The following is an 18902-nucleotide window of genomic DNA, read 5'->3' as shown; positions in this document are numbered from 1 at the left end:
TATACTGCAACTGTAAGATCTCACCACTACAGATAACTCCAGCATCCTGTTCATGAGAGCATGCAGTTCGACTCCATGATGAAATGGGACACTTTAACAGGTGTGTTTCGTTTCCCTGACAATCAAACACATCAGACCAGATCCGGCCACTCCCCTCCCCAAACCAGTCTGACCCCAACACAGCCACAGAACTCCCACACTTCAGCTGAGCACAGAGGACACTGGCAGCTCTCATATCCCAGCTTACATCACACACTGTACCCCACTCACTGAGGTACTGGAGCTCCACTCGACCAGAACATGAATCTGAGCCGTTCATCAGCCGAGCCTGAGTGTGACCTGAATTTACAGAGGAAAAATAGTAGGCAACAATAATACAATACAATAATAAAAAAAATAAAAAATACAGTAATTACAAACTAATTGCTCACGGTTTAGTACTAATCTAAATCTTTTACAAACATACTTCATCATACCAGAGCATCTTAGTCCCACATCCTTGTTGTGAGAGCAGTTGGGTTTCAAGGAAGGAGATGTCTGGCAGAGGTACATATGAGATTCGTTTCCTCTACACTGAAGCTCCTCTGACCACATCTGACCCTCTGCTCTACCAAAAGCAGCTGCTCCCAGAACCTCCACAGGAGAACCACAGCCCAGCTCTCGACACACAACCTCTGCATCCTGCTGGTTAAAGTCAGAATCACACACTGTGACCCAGCTCTCTCCATGAAGAACCTCCACTCTCCCAGAGCAGTGAGAACCTCCAACCAGCCTGACTCCTAGGTATGATCAAAATATAATAAACATTATGCAGTGGGTTAAAAGGTTTTTTGATTACAGAAGTTCATACTAAGTTTTTAGTGTAACTCACTTGAACAGATGACTCCAGCATCTTTAGGATGATTACAGTTATGTTTACCCCATCCTGCTGATTTACAGTTCTTTAGTATGGATTCTGATTCTCTACACTCCACATTATCCATCCAGATTGGTCCTGATCCTGATCCAAAGTAAGCACCACTAAGTGCATCTACAGCCTCTCCACAGCCCAGCTCTCTACACACCACTGCAGCATCTATCATATCCCAGTTATCATCACACACTGTTCCCCACTGTCCTTTAAGAAGAACCTCCACTCTCCCAGCACAGCGACTCCCACCATCCACCAACCTCACACTTTCTAAAGAGCAGAAAGAGAAAGATTGAATGCACAACATCATTTTGCATCTTTTAAAATCTGGTAAAACTTCATTTTAATGCTATTCACAGGTGCTATATTCCAGCATGCACAAATATGGACTATATCAATAAAAGAATTAAGAAGAATATGTTTCATGAAGTACATTATACACGGACCACTAAGAAAAGAACATCTTTTCATCAAGACTCTAAAAAGAAAAAATAAATAAAATATGTAGCTCTCACCAGAACACACCAGTCCCACATCATTATCATGGGAGCAGTTGTGTTTGAGTGAAGATGATTTTGGACAGAAGTGAATCTGTGATTCGTTTCCTCTACACTGAAGCACCTCTGACCACACCTGACCCTCCCCTCTACCAAACGCACTGCTCCCAGAACCTTCACAGGAGAACCACAGCCGAGCTCTCGACACACAACCTCTGCACCCTGCTGGTCAAAGTCAGCATCACACACTGTGACCCAGCTCTCTCCATGAAGAACCTCCACTCTCCCAGAGCAGCGAGATCTGCCCACCAATCTGACCCCAAAATTAGTTTATAAGAGAAAGAGAACATGTACATTAACATTAACACACAGCATTAAGTACTTGGAAACCTTAAGAAGTTCCACAGGGTTCTACTGTAGGACCGATGAAACTAATATTAGTGAAGAACTGATGACAGTGAAAAACTGCAGTGTGGGCTTACACATGGAGTCAATTAACAGTTTAAGCACTAAACACAAACAAATGTACTAATTAACTGCTTAAAATATATAAAGATAAAAACTCTGGCCATGTACCACTGAACTAAGGTGTAACTGTAATTAACTAAAAAATATTAACGCCTGTTTCTTTGTGAATGGGACTTCTGCATGGAAATCCATTATTTTCTACCAGAAAGGAAAGATTACAAAAATGTATTTCTCCATCATGCCTACAGCAATAGTCTTTCTATAATTAAGTATTGTCTTATAGTGAAAATCACTTTTCATCTCCATATAATAATTTGCTTTTTTAATAATTTGACTTAGTATATCAAGTTATTACCCACATTTAAGTACTAGTAAGACCCGGTAAGTATTTTGTATGTGCTAGTTCATACAGAGAAATCACACTGTAAGTTATGGGAACTTAAGCTCTAAAACACAGGCTGTATTATAAGTGTTAACTAGGTTTATTACAGCTTATAGTTTTCTTCTATACAGTAATTTGCCACATTATTTTTTAAACGCAAAACCAGGTCTGAGATTGAGCAAACAGTGACTGATCTAGTGGTCTTAACCAAATAAAAGTGGGTTAATATAGGTGAAAGTAGGTCATGATTATGGCAGATTAGGAAGAAATGCTATAATAAATAAATTGTGCACAACTGATATACATTCCAACGACAAGTATTTTAAGATTTAGGAGAGCTCACCTGAACAGATGACTCCAGCAAGTCGATTACAAATTTGTTCCACCCATCCAGCTGATCTACAGTGCTTCACTGAAGACTCTGATCCACTACAGTTCACATCATCCATCCAGGCTGATCTTGGTCCAAACTGAACATTTTTAAATACAGCCTCCCCACAGCCCAGCTCTCTACACACCACTGCAGCATCTCTTATATCCCAGTTTTTACCACACACTGATCTCCATGTTCTGTTATAAAAAACCTCCACTCTCCCAGCACAGCGATGGCCACCATCCACCAACCTCACACTGTCTGTACAACAGAGAGAGAAAGAGAGAGGAAACGATGTAGAAATCTGAAAAATCAGACTGAATCTCAAAATTAATACATAAGCCATTTAGCTCTTACCAGCACACACCAGTCCCACATCATTATCATGGGAGCAGTTGTGTTTGAGTGAAGATGATTTTGGACAGAAGTGAATCTGTGATTCGCTGCCTCTACACTGAAGCTCCTCTAAACACACCTGACCCTCCCAAAAGCAGCTGCTCCCAGAACCTCCACAGGAGAACCACAGCCCAGCTCCCGACACACAACCTCTGCATCCTGCTGGTTAAAGTCAGCATCACACACTGTGACCCAGCTCTCTCCATGAAGAACCTCCACTCTCCCTGAGCAGCGAGATCTGCCCACCAGTCTGACTTCTACAATGTGTTTATAAGAGCAAAGAGAACATGTACGTTAATATTAACACACAGCATTGGGAGGGCTGGGAAGTTAATTTGAATAGAAGGGAATTAAATAATATGGGGCAGTGATTTTTATATTTTGCACTTTTGTCTGTCAAGATGGCGCCAGTGTGTGGGGCTTGCCGTCTGTCGCTTCTGGCGCTGTGCGTGGTTGTGGTGTTAGTGCTTTTTGGCGTTGAAAATGCAAACTCTCTTTTGGTGTATGATCGCCAAACACTGATGGACCTTCGGTTCCCTGCCAGTTTTTCGCAGGATAAAGAGTCGGATCGCGGTGGACATAAAACGCTACCACCGTTTATGTCGGGGATACCAGCTTACCTGTGCCGCGCCCCGGCTCCAACTCCTCGCCGAAAACGCCACCGCCGGCGTGGGAAACGCAGCGGCAAACTGGCGAGGATGAAGGCCTTAGTATTGGAGGGTATCTCACGGTCTGTATGCGGCGCGATGCCTCGCTTTTCTCTCTCACGGCGCTTTCTGGACCCTGTTGGCGAATGGCTGGTGCCTGTCGTGGATCGGGATGGAGTGTTTCAACCTCGCGGTCCCTGCTCCCCTCGACTCCGCCGGCGTGGAGTAAATCTGCGTAATTTGCAGTCTTTGTGTCGGACTCCCTGTACCTCTAACGTTGCGGATATGCCGGCTCCTGCTAGGTTTGGCGTGATAAACGCCAGATCGCTGACAAACAAAACTTTTATTATCAAGGATTTCTTCACCTCGAAAGGACTGGACTTTCTTTGCGTGACCGAGACTTGGCTGGGTACTGGTGAGTCCGATGCTTTCACTGAACTTTTACCACTGGATTGCTCCTTTATGAACTCTCCGCGGATGTCAGGCCGAGGGGGAGGTATAGCAACGGTCTTTAAGAATGATTATAAATGTAAACAGCTATCTTATCTATCCCTACAAGGCAGCTTTGAACTGAGTGCTTTTGAAGTTGGTCGCTCTCACACAGTGTTGTGTGCAGTGGTGTATAGACCTCCCAAATATAATAAGGAATTTATTAATGACTTTTCTGATTTTTTGGCTGAAATTATGCCTAATTATGACCGTGTCCTGATTGTAGGAGATTTTAATATTCATGTCTGTTGTCCTGAAAAACCAATGGTAAAGGACTTTTTAAATCTTATTGATTCTTTTAGTCTCGGTCAATCTGTGGTGGGATCTACACATGAACTTGGACACACACTTGACTTGGTGCTATCATATGGTCTGCCTGTTTCAAATCTGGAGATCTGTGACGCTGTTTTCTCAGATCATAAGCCTGTGATTTTTGATGTTCCTCTTACAGACAGTAGCACTGGTAAATTGCCCGCCCCTGTTAGGCGCTGTCGTATTATAAACCATTCCACTGCTGATCAGTTCTCGGATGTCTTCAGTCAGAAAAACCTTTTTAATGAGTCTAATTCAAACAGCCCGGAGGAGCTTAGTTCTTTGTTTCATTCTACCTGCCAAACTGTTATGGACTTTGTGGCTCCTTTAAAAATCAGGAAACCAAAAGCTAAATCTGAGCCCTGGCTAAATGACACTACTCGTGCTGTTAAACGTGAGTGCCGTAGAGCTGAGCGGAAGTGGAAAAAGGATAAATTGCAAGTGTCTTTTCAATCATTAAGGGAGTGTTGGCGTCTCTATCAGAAAGTTGTGAAAGATGAGAAAAGAAAACATTTTTCCGAAATTATCCTGTCTAACACTCACAAGCCCTATGTTCTGTTTCAGACTATTAATAAGGTTCTTAATGTTTCCCAGACCACCTGTATAGAGAATTCTCCTGCTGTCTGTGAAAATTTTCTATACTTTTTTATTAATAAGATTGCTCTTACTAGGGCACAAATCACTGTTCCCTCAAACGACCCCTCAGTTTCTGTCCCCTGTGATGCTATTTTTAATACTTTTGAGTCTGTATCTCTGTCCTGTGTACAGAAGATTGTTGATCAGTTAAAGCCCTCAGGCTCTCCAAACGATGCTGTCCCTCCACGACTTTTTAAAGAGGTTTTTCCTACTATAGGACTTTCGGTTCTTGAAATTGTAAACAGTAGTCTGCTTACAGGTGTAGTTCCACAAAACCTAAAACATGCAGTAGTACAACCTCTGATCAAAAAACCTGGTCTGGATCCTACAGTGCTTGCAAATTTCAGGCCCATTTCAAAATTGCCCTTTTTGTCAAAAATCCTGGAAAAGGTTGTTTATAGCCAGCTAATGTTTTTTCTGGAGGAGAACAATATTCTTGATATTTTTCAATCTGGTTTTAAAACTTTGCATAGCACGGAATCAGCTCTCTTAAGAGTTTTTAATGATACCTTTGTATTCACTGATTCTGGTGACTGTGCTGTTCTCTTACTCCTTGATTTAACTGCTGCTTTTGATACAGTGGACCATGAAATTCTGATCTCCCGCTTGGAGCAGTGGGTGGGCATTGGGGGCATAGCCCTGAAATGGTTCAGGTCATTTTTAACTGACAGAACGTTCTGTATTAGCCTTGCCGATTCTAAGTCAACTTCTGCACCTTTCCTTTGTGGGGTTCCACAGGGCTCAATATTAGCCCCACTGCTTTTCTCCCTGTATCTGCTCCCTCTTGGCTCCATACTCAGGAAGCATGGAATTTCTTTTCACTGCTATGCAGACGATTGTCAAATCTATGTGCCACTAAAGAAAAAAGATAAGTGCTCTATCGAACCTCTGTTAAAATGTCTTGAGGACATAAAAGCATGGTTGGCGGGTAACTTTCTTAAGCTAAACGAAGATAAGACAGAAGTGATGGTCTTCGGTGGCACCACTGGGACCCAACCTGTAGATCTAGGTTCTTTGGCTCAGTATACTAAACCTATCATTACAAATCTGGGAGTAAAAATGGACCCAGATTTTAAGCTGGACACTCAAATCAAAGCAGTGGTAAAATCAAGCTTTTTTCACTTGAGACAGCTGGCCAAAGTAAAATCTGTTGTCCCAAAAACACAGTTTGAGACAGTAATCCATGCCTTTGTTACCACCCGGTTGGATTACTGTAACTCACTGTATACAGGAGTTAGTGGCTTCTCTCTCGCCCGGTTACAATCTGTACAAAATGCAGCAGCACGGCTTTTAACTGGCACACGTAAATATGAGCACATTTCCCCCATTTTAGTCTCACTCCACTGGTTGCCCATTTATTTTAGGATTCATTTTAAAATCCTTTTATTTACTTTTAAATCTCTAAATGGTCTAGCACCACCCTACCTTTCAGAGCTGCTACACACCTACAAGCCCACACGCTCGCTCAGGTCAGCTGACCAACTGTTTCTTAGTGTCCCAAAAACCAAATACAAATTTAGAGGGGACCGTGCCTTCGCTGTAGTGGCACCTAGGTTATGGAATAGCTTGCCCCTGCACATTAGACAGGCCTCCACACTATCCAGTTTTAAATCGCTTCTTAAAACCTACCTCTTCTCCTTAGCCTTTGATACCTAGAGTGTTTATTGTATTGATTGTTGTATGTACCTATTTCTATTCTGAATATTCTTTTATTTTTATGTACAGCACTTTGTCCTTTCTTCAAAAGTGTTAAAGTGCTATATAAATAAAGGTGGATTGGATTGGATTGGACTTTTCCTTAACTGAAATACAAGGATTTTAAAAATATATATATATATTATTTCTTAGTTGCTAATTCTAAACCAAAGCATTCAAAACCACCTCTGTAATAATCCATTTATTAAGTGTATGAAAGTGAATTTAGGTTCAGGCTTAAACTTTTCATGTTACAAAGAAGTTTTTTTACAGGGGTGTATATAAAACAACTAACAGTTGTTTAATTAATTCAGTACATTCCAACACAGGCCTCATCACATTTGTTTACATCTCTGTGTAATATGTTTTATTTTTTTGCATCTTACCTGCACAAACAGCACCAGCGTCTTCATCATGATTACATCTCTGTCTACCCCAATCATACAACCTACAGTTCTTCAGTGAAGACTCTGATCCAGCACAGTTAGCATATTCCACCCAGATCGGTCCTGATCCTGATCCAAAGCGAGCTCTCCGTGGTGCATCTATGGCTTCCCCACAGCCCAGCTCTCTACACACCACTGCAGCATCTCTCATATCCCAGTAATCATCACACACTGTTCCCCAATGTCCTCTATGAAGAACTTCCACTCTCCCAGCACAGCGGCTCCCACCATCCACCAACCTCACACTGTCTGTGTGGAGAAAAAAACAAACACACTGATAATCAGAGAATAATTACACTTATACTCAAATAATAATACTCAAACAAGGCTGAAATACATTTAAACCAAATCATGGACATCAAAAGCTCCCATTTAGAGATTATAAGAAATCAGTTCACTAATTTGTACTTCTATAGCAATACTAAAATGGGCTGACTGGATGATAGCAAAGTGTAAATCACATGAATGTAAGATCAAAAAGTAAATATATACTTTTCAATTAAATGCCACTTTATGCAACATCATTCAGCATGTCTGGTTTGGTGGGGGATCAGTGATGGTCTGGGGAGGCCTGTAGATGCCCAGGCCTCTACAGGTTAGACAACAGTACCCTGCCTGCTCTTAGGTATTGAGATGAAATCCTTGAACCCATTGTAAGACCCTACGCTGGCGCAGTGAGTCCGTGGTTTCTCACGGTGCATGACAATCCCCGGCCCGATGTGGAGAAAGTAGTTAAGTTCTTCGAGGATAAAGGAATTTATACCATTCACTGCCTTTCCAACAACATCCTAACAGAAAAAGAGGCCAGTATACATACAGTCCACAAAGTTAGTTTAAATATGCTGTATATATATATATAATATATATATATATATATATATATATATATTTTTTTTTTTTTTTTTACCAGTATATTATACTTACCAGATGTGACTAGAGTGACAGTGGTCAATAGAAAAATGAGTAGAACTCGGATGTCCATCTCTTGCACACACACACTGCTCAACTCAGCAGCAGAACAAGCTTTACCTCTACTCAGCCAGATAAGACTCAAGAACCTGAGAGACAGAGAGAGAGAGAGAGAGAGAGAGAGAGAGATTCCCCACAGCCGCCAATCACACTCACTATGACCTTATTAGAAAGAGGAGAGGAAATTATCAAACATTTTCAGTGACAAATCAGAAGAAGCTTTTTTTTTCATTTCGCCATATTTTAAAAAAGCGTCAGCACTAATGAACACAGCTCCACCTCCTTGTGTCTGTGTCTGTGTCTATGGGCAAAGGAAGGTACAAAGTCAGCTACCTTCTGGAGACAAACTTCAGAGAGAGTAAACACACAAAATACAGCATTAAAGCTGCACCTGCAGACAGCAGATCCAAACACATAACATCCACCATGAAGATAAGTCACAGTTTCTTTTAACTACACATACAAACAACTTTTTTGTGTTTCTCATGCTTTTACAGAGTATATAAAACTAGTTTTAATCCTGATTACAGAAACTCTGATTAAGTGTTGGAATATTGTGGGTTCCCTGTGAACTACAGCAAGGCTGGTGAGCGATGGACCAAACAAAGACGGTTTGTCTGCCCTGTGAGGCGGGTGTAGGGTATGTTTGTGGAAATGCATCTAAGGATGCACCTACTACTCTACTGATCACAGCAGTTCCAATTACAAAATAAAAGTCCTGTTCTCTGCAGTATGCACTCGTGAGCCGAACTTACCAAGTTCGTTCTGACAAAGTACAAGAGTCCAAACTTGCTTAATCTATAATGAGAAACGGGCCGACTCTGGCGCTGCCAGGAACTTGAGCCCATGGGACCACGAGGGTGGTTGAGAAAACCTTTATTCTCTCTGTAATGATTAATTTATTTATCTAAAACAGTATGAAATGCATTAATTAACTGAAACATGTTGCTCAGTGTGCTTTTAAAAATGAAAAAAAAAAAAAGAAGACACATTCTTTATAGGTGTGAAAAAAATCACACTTTATTATCATAATATAGAAAACCATAATAATGTATGCTGCACAGACATATATAGATATATTTTTGATTAAGGTGAAAAGCAAATATAATTTGCATGTTTACCATGTGTCCACAATAAATCGTACGTATTAAAATATCCAAACCTGTTGTAATGTGTGGGCTCTCTTCAGCAGGTATGATATCATCATAGACCTCGCCATAGTTTTCTGTAAAAATTAAAAAATGCATTGCAGCACAGCAGCATCAGGACGATGGCAGCAAGACACTGTTACTCAAAGACTCAAACTTTTAAAATACTAAGGGGTTTTCAATGTATTGGTACTGTCGCCCTCTGCGATCAGAACTGGTTGACAAATCAAAGTGTGTCCCTTTAAAAAAAAAAAAAAAAAAAAACTCCCACACACCAAAGGATATTAACTCACCTCAACATGCCTTTTGCAATCCTGTAGTTACCCCTGGGCAATCCTAAAATCACTATTACAAACTGTACAGTAGGCAAGACATTGTTTTTAACTTGTGACATGGATATACTGGAGTAGTCAAAGATAAATTGAATTTAGCATTAGCATTACCCGCCAACCACGCTCACTATTTTCCCGTTCAGGGGTGAGTCTTATCGGCCTGAAGCCTGATGCTAACTGCTAAAACACTTCAGAACCCTACACATATTGCATGGAACTTTTTTCTATAAAACAAAAAATATATATATATATATGTTTTTTCTTCTGCATTAAAAATTCTAACACACATTCAGTATATGTCAACTTACCTGAGAGAAGCTCCTCATCTACGTCCTCATATCCTGAATGCTGATCTTCAGAGATAAAACTTCCTGTTAAAGGAGATCAGAACAGTCAGAATGCCAAAGTTCAATTATTTAATCAAAATCTACAGCAAAAAAATGTATTTGTTAGTCTGAAAATGAGATGAGGCTTTAAGCCCAATCCCATTTCACCCCATGGCCCTACCACTTACCCCAACCATTCTTTGAGTGTAAAGGGTGAAATCCTCCCCATAAGAATTGGGACAACACTTCATGCACCAGATATGTCATCAGAAGCACTAAGGTTCAGTAACCTAGCTAATTTTATGGCATTGTATGTATTCAGAAAGGTTGGTGATTAAGGAACAATTGTCAATTTCTTAATTCCTGTTATGGGGAGCTTGGATTAGCTTTCATTTTATTTAATTGTTAAATGATGCAGCCTCTGCTGTCTCTTGCACCATTTAAGGTGAAATGGGAAAGTTGGCTAACAAACCCCATCCCTTTCCTCTGCTTTTTAACAGCAGTACAGGCCTGAATTGATAGTAACAGATATGTAATTCTTCCTATTATAGTCAGTGGAGTAACACATATTATTTTGAACCTGTAAGATAAGGTAACAATGCTACAATTGATTTACTGCATGTAGTTTTTTCATTTATAGTCATTTAAACACTCAGAATTGCTATTTGATATCTGACCTTAGATCCACTTTACATACTGTGTGAAGACTGCCTTCAGTGAACCTCTCTACATATAATTTACCTCTTTTAGTATATCTGTTAGTGACACATTTATGGTTAATCTCTTCATAGACTGCCTCAAGCAGAGTCTTCCTCCTCGCCTTAGAAATCACTGTGAGAGAGAAAGAAAGAAACATGGAGTCAGTTCAGTAGAAGAGAAGACTGATGACAGATTGAAGGACTAATGATGATTATAGAAAGCACAGAAAGTGGATTTTAAATGATCTCTAAATCTCCCTACCTCTCCTGAGCACTCTGTTCTGATAAAACAGCACAACCAGAAGCACTAAGGCCAGGAAGAGCACAGATCCCAGAACCAGGAGAGACACTGGATAGATGTATGGAAAATTAGATGATGGATTTTTTGAAGGAGGGACTGTCTTTTTCTCTGTTAGCTGTGCTGGTACTGAAAACACAGAATAAAAACACTGTTGAACACTGCATAGTGTTGTTTAAACTTAAAAAAAAATCACACAAAGGAACTAATTAAAAGAGTACCTGTGGTGTAAGTTGTAGTTGTTTCAGATGAAAAAGGTAATGTGACAAATATGTCTGAAAGAAATATCATAAAAATGGTCAAGAAAAAGAGGTTACAGAAGGAGAAAGAGATTAGAGCAGCATTATTTAAGAAATGGTATTTATTGTTTTTGTGTTTATTGTCTTTGAAACAAAAGAAGTATATGGCTGATATGGTAATATTGTAGGTATTTTCAAAAATATTGTTGCATTATTGTTGCATTATTGCATAATGTTACTTAGTGTATTTATCAGTGTTGTGAGCCTAAATCAGCCATAATATAAATGCTATTCTCCCTTTTACAGGTCAGAGGAGCACAATAATAATAATATTGAACCTGACTGAAATACAGAGTACACTGCTTAACATAACCATAGTTATCTTAAGAAAAGTTAATACTAGATTAAAAAACGTTCTCGCACACCTGCACAGGTGACTCCAGCACTGTGGGAGCAGCCAGTGTGGATCTTCAGGGAATGAGGACAGTCCCACAGGTGAATCTCATTCCCTCTACACTTCACTCTGTTCATCCAGATAGTTCCTCCACCAGAACCATCAACAGCTCTTCTATTAGCACTCAGCGCCGGCCCACAACCCAGCTGCCTGCAGACCACCTGAGCATCCCTGATGTCCCACAGATCAGCACATATAGACCCCCACTCAGCATTATGATACACCTCCAACCTCCCAGAACAGATTTCCTCTCCTCCTCTCAACCTAATAGGCATGTAATCTACATCACACATGAACAGACACATGAATAATATTACATTTTTATAACAAAACTACAGCAAACTGCATTAGTGTTTTTATTTAATCAGTTTTCACTCAAATCAAAGATCAACTGATGAAAAGGGAAGTTTAGAATTATTTGACAAAACAAGTTAGAATGTAGGCACGAACAAATCTGATTAATATGTATACTTATTCAAGTAGTGAATGGAGTGGTAGTCAAATATTCGTACTTGAGCACTGACCCTGGTTTGGAAATAAGAAGAATTTTTGAAGGTTTTCAAATGCAAGCTGTTTCTTCTCTCCTAGAAATGGAGACACATGCTATAAATACTACAAAAATCAAATCAATACTACTAAACTCATTACTAAAATAATGATCTCAGCAATAACAATTGAGAGTTTCAATTGAGCGGCAAACCCCCTCATTTCACACCAACGCACAGAATTAAAAGTCAGTCTGGTTGTGCTGATTTTCAAATAACACCAGGCATTCTAACAGGGCGCACAGGAAACTTCAAGCTGCACCAGACTGCTCTTTTTCTCTAACCCCACCGAACTATTCCAGCAATGACAAAAACAATTTTTCAGTGCGATTTTCGGACAGAACAGGCTCCTATTAGTAAATGTACACCATTATTGTAAGTCACTTTGGACAAAAGCATCTGCCAAATGTAATGTAATTCAATGTAATATATCTTATTATTTCACTCACAAATGTAATTTTTTTCTGATACACTTTACACTTTTTATTAAAATGTGTTCCCAGCATGACCAGATGAGTGTAAAAAGCACAGCAAGGTGTAGCTTGTAGTCCCAAAAAATCTCAAGCAATCCTGCACACACACATTGCCATGAAGAAGTATTTGCCTCCTACAGATATACTGATATTTTTCTGATTATTAAAAAAAACTTTAACATCAGACAAAGATAACCTGAGTAAACATAAAAAAGCTCATTTTAAATGATGAGGAATAAAGGAATTTAAAGAATTTCTTGATTCTACAGGTCTGGCAGTAATCAGGCCTGGTTGAGTTAAGTGAAATTGAATACTCATCTATCCAAAAAGTGTAATTAATCACATTTTATTTTTTAGGGGGTGTTTGGATATTTTTTTTCCCTTAATAAATAAAATGATTATTTAAAAATTATTTTATATTTACTCAGGTTGTATACACTTACACAGGGAAAGAGGATGAGGAAAAGTGAGGGTGATCCGGTCACCACAACACTTTCTTTCAACACAACTTTCCATGAAAAACTGTTTTACTCATGCTCATCTACTACAAAGAAAAACAACATACCGGAGCAGGTAATGTGAGTCACCTCACTGCTTCTATCACAATTGTTCTGACTCCAGGATGAAGATGGACAGTGAAACAGAGTAGAGTCATGTTTCCTACATTTTACATCATCCAGCCTGTTAGGAGCTGATTCCACTCGTGCTTTGGTAGCTCTCTCAGTCTTAAATCTTCCACAGTTCAGCTCCCGACAGATGAGACCCATTGTTTCTACATCCATCCCATTGTTACACACATTCCCCCCAGGGTCCATTATAGAACACCTCCAGATTCCCCTCACAGCCCTCAGTCAGTCTGATCTCTTTATACTCTGATGAGAGAAAATGCTTTATGTTAGACCCTGGAGTTTTCATGTAGTCTAAAACAAACTTAATGAATCTACACTAATAGTTAAAAGTTTTAGAACACCCCCATTTTTTGCCATTTAAGCTCTCCAGCCCAGTTAATAACCTGAAATGGTACAAAATCCAGTGTGCTCAAATGGTACAAAAGTTAGCAGTGCCAGGGCCTTTAAACAGAAAAGGATCCCAAAAAAGTGTATATTGTATAAAAAAAAAAAAAAAAAAAAAAAAACCTGAATATATTTGTTTTAAAGAAAGCTTTGGAAATTGGCGCAAAAATAAGAATAAATTAAGTCTTAGTCTGTAGTAAAGTTAGAAGAGAATGTGTTACTGCACTCTACTGCTGACTTTGTAGTAAACTGCACTTTTATCATAATACATAAAAAAGACACCAAAATACAGATCAATTTGAAACAATTTAGTTTGCCCTTTAGATACATTCTGACACATTCAAAAAAACAAGAAAAAAAGGTACAGGAAGAGGTCTGGCTGACCCACATGGCAACAACTTTAGATTGGTTTAACAAGTCTTATTTTAACAGTTTAACTAAGTCTCACTTTCAGCACTGAAGAGAAAATTTAGAGGTCTGACAGGTGAAGTGTTCAATGTAAGAACACCAGCAATCAGCACACTGTACCTGAGCAGACGACTCCTACATCATCCTTGTGTCCACATTCATCCTCTCCACACAGCTGATATCTGCAGTTCCACAGAGACGCCTCGTTCCCCTCACACTCCACCTCATTCAGCCAAATGGGTCCAGTTCCAGATCCAAACCGGGCTGGTACTGGTACTGGAGCACTGAGGGCGACTCCACACTGCAGCTGTCTGCAGACCACCTGCGCATCCTCAATATCCCACAATTCATCACTCACTGTCCCCCATGATCCACTGTGGAAAACCTCCAGCCTTCCAGCACAGTCTCCCCCAGAACCAACCAGCCTGATGGAGCTGTAGCCTAAAATTAAGAGAAACCAGTTCAAAGTATGATTTCTTAGTTCACCCGTAGTCACATGATGATTGGTTCATTTCAGATTCATAATAATTATAATAACCCTTACAATAAAACAAAATAAAACAATTTCCCCCTAACAACAGGCATTATTCACTACAACTCCAAATAATTTGAATTAAATGTACCAGAGCAGGTGATGTAGAGCTGTTCCGTGGAGCTGCAGTTAACTGCTTGTGAGCTGCTGCAGTTCCTCAGATGAGCTTCACTCCCAGAGCAGTTGAAACCCGTCACACACATGTAGCTGTGTTCAGGACTGGATGAAGAGGAGCTGGAGGTGTTGAGTACAGAACCACAGCCCAGCTGTCTGCAGACCACAGAGGCCTCAGACTCACTCCAGGAGTCCAGCAGAACTCTCCTCCAGTCCTGCCTGAAGAAAACCTCTACCTCCCCCTCACACTCCATCCCTCCAGTCAATCTCACTACACCCTCATGAGACGCCAGAGAAGAACCTGAAAGTACCACAAATATATTTTAGATTTTACAGGCTTAATAAGATTGTTTTTACAGCACTTGAAATAAATCAGATTTAGAAATTAAACACAAACGCATTAGCTGAGCTATATATGGAGCAAAATTAGAAATTGATTTTCAGAAATCAAAATTGTCTATGGAAATGTATATACATGTTCAAAACTGAGATACATTAGTAAATTAATTGAAGTGAAGTTAAAAAAAATATATATATAAGAACATTATAAGGGCACTTCCTCCTAAAATCACTTTACAGCCCGTTGATAAGAATGTTTAAGATTCTTAAAAGCTCACCACTGCAGAGGAGTCCAACATCCTGTTTATGAGAGCATGCAGTTCGACTCCATGATGAAATGAGACACTTTAACAGGTGTGTTTCGTTCCCCTGACAATCAAACACATCCGCCCAGATCCGGCCACTCCCCTCCCCAAACCAGTCTGACCCCAACACAGCCACAGAACTCCCACACTTCAGCTGAGCACAGAGGACACTGGCAGCTCTCATATCCCAGCTTACATGACACACTGTACCCCACTCACTGAGGTACTGGAGCTCCACTCGACCAGAACAAGAGTCTGAGCCGTTCATCAGCCGAGCCTGAGTATGACCTGAATTTACAACCAAGAGACTCGTAAAAGAGCAAGTTCTCTCCTATACTGTATATTATATAAAGAAATGTTAGACGATAATATCACATATTATACTGTACCAGAACATACAAGTCCCACATCATTACCATGAGAGCAGTTGTATTTGTGTGAAGAGGTTATTGGACAGAGAGTAATCTCAGATTCATCTCCTCTACACTGAAGCTCCTCTGACCACACCTGACCCTTCCCTTTACCAAAAGCAGCTGCTCCCAGAACCTCCACAGGAGAACCACAGCCCAGCTCTCGACACACAACCTCTGCATCCTGCTGGTCAAAGTCAGCATCACACACTGTGAACCAAGACGCTCCATGAAAAACCTCCACTCTCCCAGAGCAAACATGAGGACCATCAGCAAGTCTGGATGTCCTGTGATCTGTGTGTAATGCAAAAATGTCAAATCTCTCTCTCTCTCACAATCAGATTAAATAAAGACTTGTATAATAGACAAATGCTAAACAAAACAGAAGGCTAGTAATGAGATGAAAAAATACTAGAGTTGTCAAATTAACATGTTCACTTCATTAATGAATAAAAAAAATGAACACAAATAACAAAAATACTGCTCATTAATTACCCTACTTTGTGCCCTCTGACCTCCGACGCTAGATCCCAGTTCACAGATCATATCAAACCACATAATCTATCCAATTCATCCATGTTAATAATACAGATTAATTTAGCTAGGAAAACAGTTGGCATCGCCAAATAGCCATAGTGGCTAATCCGCCATTTTGAAAATCATAACAAAAGATTTATAGAAAAACAATAAAAAAAAAAAAAAAACTTTTTTTTTATTCTGACTTTTTTTGTTGGTCAAAATATAATTAAATATCTAAATTCTGTCCATATTTGATATCTTAATTCTGTCCATATTTGCATATTATTTTTAATCATTTTAAGCAGGGCTGGTATATTTTATTATTACACAGCAAAGCATTTAAGCTGTTATTGTAATAATAAATGTAAAAATGTTAACAATTTTAGAGTAGCCTAGAATATCTGGCATGTGTGACCTTCATTTATATTTTTTGTAATTTGCATACGAATAAAGGAGCATCAATTTATAACATTTTTTTAAAGATATGTACAGTATTTACAGCATCTTTACTGACTGATTTTTTTTAAGCGAAACAGCAGAGTGGTATAGAATACCATAGTCTGGCAATCTCAGTGTGTGATAATGTACACATCAGGAAGTTGTTCAGTTGAGCTGTACACATTTATATCAAAACGATAACACATCGACTAAAATTAATATATTGTGACATAAGTTTTGTCATATCGTCCAGCACTAAATTGTTAAGCTGGAAATGGCACTATGTTTCTAATTACAGTGTGTTGACTGGTTTTGTTTTGGCACATAAAGTGTTTGAGAAGTTGTCTGGAAGTGGAAAGGACTAATGCATTTTGTTTCATTCAGGTTATAATTTTGAAAACAAATGTTGTGCTCTAGCAAATCAGTACTGCAGACCCTTTTTTATTAAATTAAATTTTATCAAACAAAATGAAACTGACTAGACAATATCTTGGGTTAATATTTTCAGCAATAAAATAAAAGTCAAAGCAAATGTTAAAAAAAAACATCACTGCTTCTCACATTAGCTGTAACTGTCAGAATTTACTATGTAATAGAATATTTAATACGGAATAGGTATACAAAACAGTGACATTCCATCATATGATCTCTGATTTGATTTTGTCTATGATGTGTCGAAACATTCTCAGAAAGTTCACAAATGTAATACATGTAATACGTACGTATTACAGTTTTTGTCTAATTAAAACATACCTGAACAGGTAAGCTCAATATCCATATTATGATTACAGCTGTGTTCACCCCACCCTAATAATCCACAGTGTTTCAGTGTAGACTCTGATCCAGTACACTTCACATGACTCATCCAGATCGGTGCAGATCCTGGAACAGCTGCATCAGTCCTAAACGGCTCTCCACAGCCCAACTCTTTATACATGACAAAACCCGCTATGAAATTTGCACCAGCACCACAAATTGTTCCCCACTGTCCTCTGTGAAAAACCTCTGCTCTTCCAGCACAGCGACTGCCACCATCCGCCAACCTCACACTGTCTGTGTAAGAGAAAATAAGAACAAGAAAAAATTACCGAATTATGAACTAGTAAGAGTAAAAATGGGAAACATTTTTTTGAAAAACACTTACCTGCACACACCAGTCCCACATCATTATCATGGGAGCAGTTGTGTTTGAGTGAAGATGTTTTTGGACAGAAGTGAATCTGAGAATCAGTTCCTCTACACTGAAGCTTCTCTGACCACACCGGACCCTCCCCTCTACCAAAAGCAGCTGCTCCCAGAACCTCCACAAGAGAACCACAGCCCAGCTCTCGACACACAACCTCTGCATCCTGCTGGTTAAAGTCAGCATCACACACTGTGACCCAGCTCTCTCCATGAAGAACCTCCACTCTCCCAGAACAGTGAGAACCACCAACCACCCGGACTCCTAAAAATTGTGAACATAAAGCTGAATTTAAACATATGTGAGTCACTGCTTCAACATGAAAATGTCTTTCCATGTCATTGAATCTCTGACATTAACACAGCAAGAATGGTCAAAAGAGATATGGCATTTAACCTTCAGTGGAAAAGTTGACTAAATGAACGCTATCTGTTTCCTTACAAACAGTACTACTACGCTTAAATGGACCCTAAGCCTCTAAAATGGGTCCTTTCCCACCACTTACAAGACTTTGTTTTACATGTATGATATATTATGAACAGTTTCCTGTTCCTAGTTAACAGAAGGGAACATAAAATAATTTACTGATACAATTTACCTGAACAGATGACTCCAGCATCTTTAGAATGATCACAGTTATGTTTACCCCATCCTGCTGATTCACAGTTCCTCAGTGTAGACTCAGAGCCACTGCAGTGCACATTATCCATCCAGATTGGTCCTGATGCTGATCCAAAGTAAGACTCATGATATGTATCTACAGCTTCTCCACAGACCAGCTCTCTACACACCACTGCAGCATCTCTCATATCCCAGTTATTACCACACACTGATCCCCACTGTCCTCTATAAAGAACCTCCACTCTCCCAGCACAGCGACTGTCACCATCTACCAACCTCACACTGCC

At 39.6% G+C, this 18902-nt stretch overlaps 2 protein-coding genes across 18 annotated transcripts in view; both read right to left on the bottom strand.

Annotated features, from left to right (window-relative positions):
* Positions 1-14406, bottom strand: part of LOC125780515 (scavenger receptor cysteine-rich type 1 protein M130-like) — a 27876-nt gene extending 13470 nt beyond the window's left edge. For 11 of the 17 annotated variants that reach the window (XR_007440611.1, XR_007440614.1, XR_007440616.1 and 8 more), the window contains exons 1-14: positions 14275-14406; positions 13299-13605; positions 12228-12299; positions 11687-11995; positions 11244-11297; positions 10987-11151; positions 10768-10857; positions 10009-10071; positions 9383-9445; positions 7192-7500; positions 3240-3283; positions 1621-1683; positions 477-672; positions 25-339 (exon numbers count right to left, since the gene is read on the bottom strand). Coding sequence is in view for 9 of the 17 variants with exons in the window: in XM_049483221.1 (XP_049339178.1) it covers positions 25-339; positions 477-672; positions 1621-1683; positions 3240-3283; positions 7192-7500; positions 9383-9445; positions 10009-10071; positions 10768-10857; positions 10987-11151; positions 11244-11297; positions 11687-11995; positions 12228-12299; positions 13299-13548 (1993 nt within the window). In the remaining 8 variants the exon portion in view is untranslated. Of the gene's footprint in view, positions 1-24; positions 340-476; positions 673-1620; positions 1684-3176; positions 3284-7191; positions 7501-9382; positions 9446-10008; positions 10072-10767; positions 10858-10986; positions 11152-11243; positions 11298-11686; positions 11996-12227; positions 12300-13298; positions 13606-14274 lie in introns of all 17 variants that reach the window. The other 6 variants (XM_049483226.1, XM_049483222.1, XM_049483220.1 and 3 more) reach the window with 6 other exon arrangements.
* LOC125804520 (deleted in malignant brain tumors 1 protein-like) lies at positions 14071-18902 on the bottom strand. The gene is made up of 7 exons (XM_049483242.1): positions 18593-18902; positions 17956-18258; positions 17565-17864; positions 15834-16148; positions 15418-15732; positions 14778-15101; positions 14071-14595 (listed from the first exon to the last, which is right to left on the bottom strand). Exons 1-7 carry the CDS (start codon positions 18801-18803, stop codon positions 14261-14263), a joined length of 2103 nt encoding a protein of 700 aa, XP_049339199.1. The 5' UTR covers positions 18804-18902; the 3' UTR covers positions 14071-14260.

Source organism: Astyanax mexicanus, chromosome 1 (genome assembly GCF_023375975.1).
Source record: "Astyanax mexicanus isolate ESR-SI-001 chromosome 1, AstMex3_surface, whole genome shotgun sequence".
NCBI lineage: Eukaryota > Metazoa > Chordata > Actinopteri > Characiformes > Acestrorhamphidae > Astyanax > Astyanax mexicanus.
Note: the sequence above shows the minus strand (reverse complement) of the source record. Positions and strands in the feature narration are given on the sequence as shown.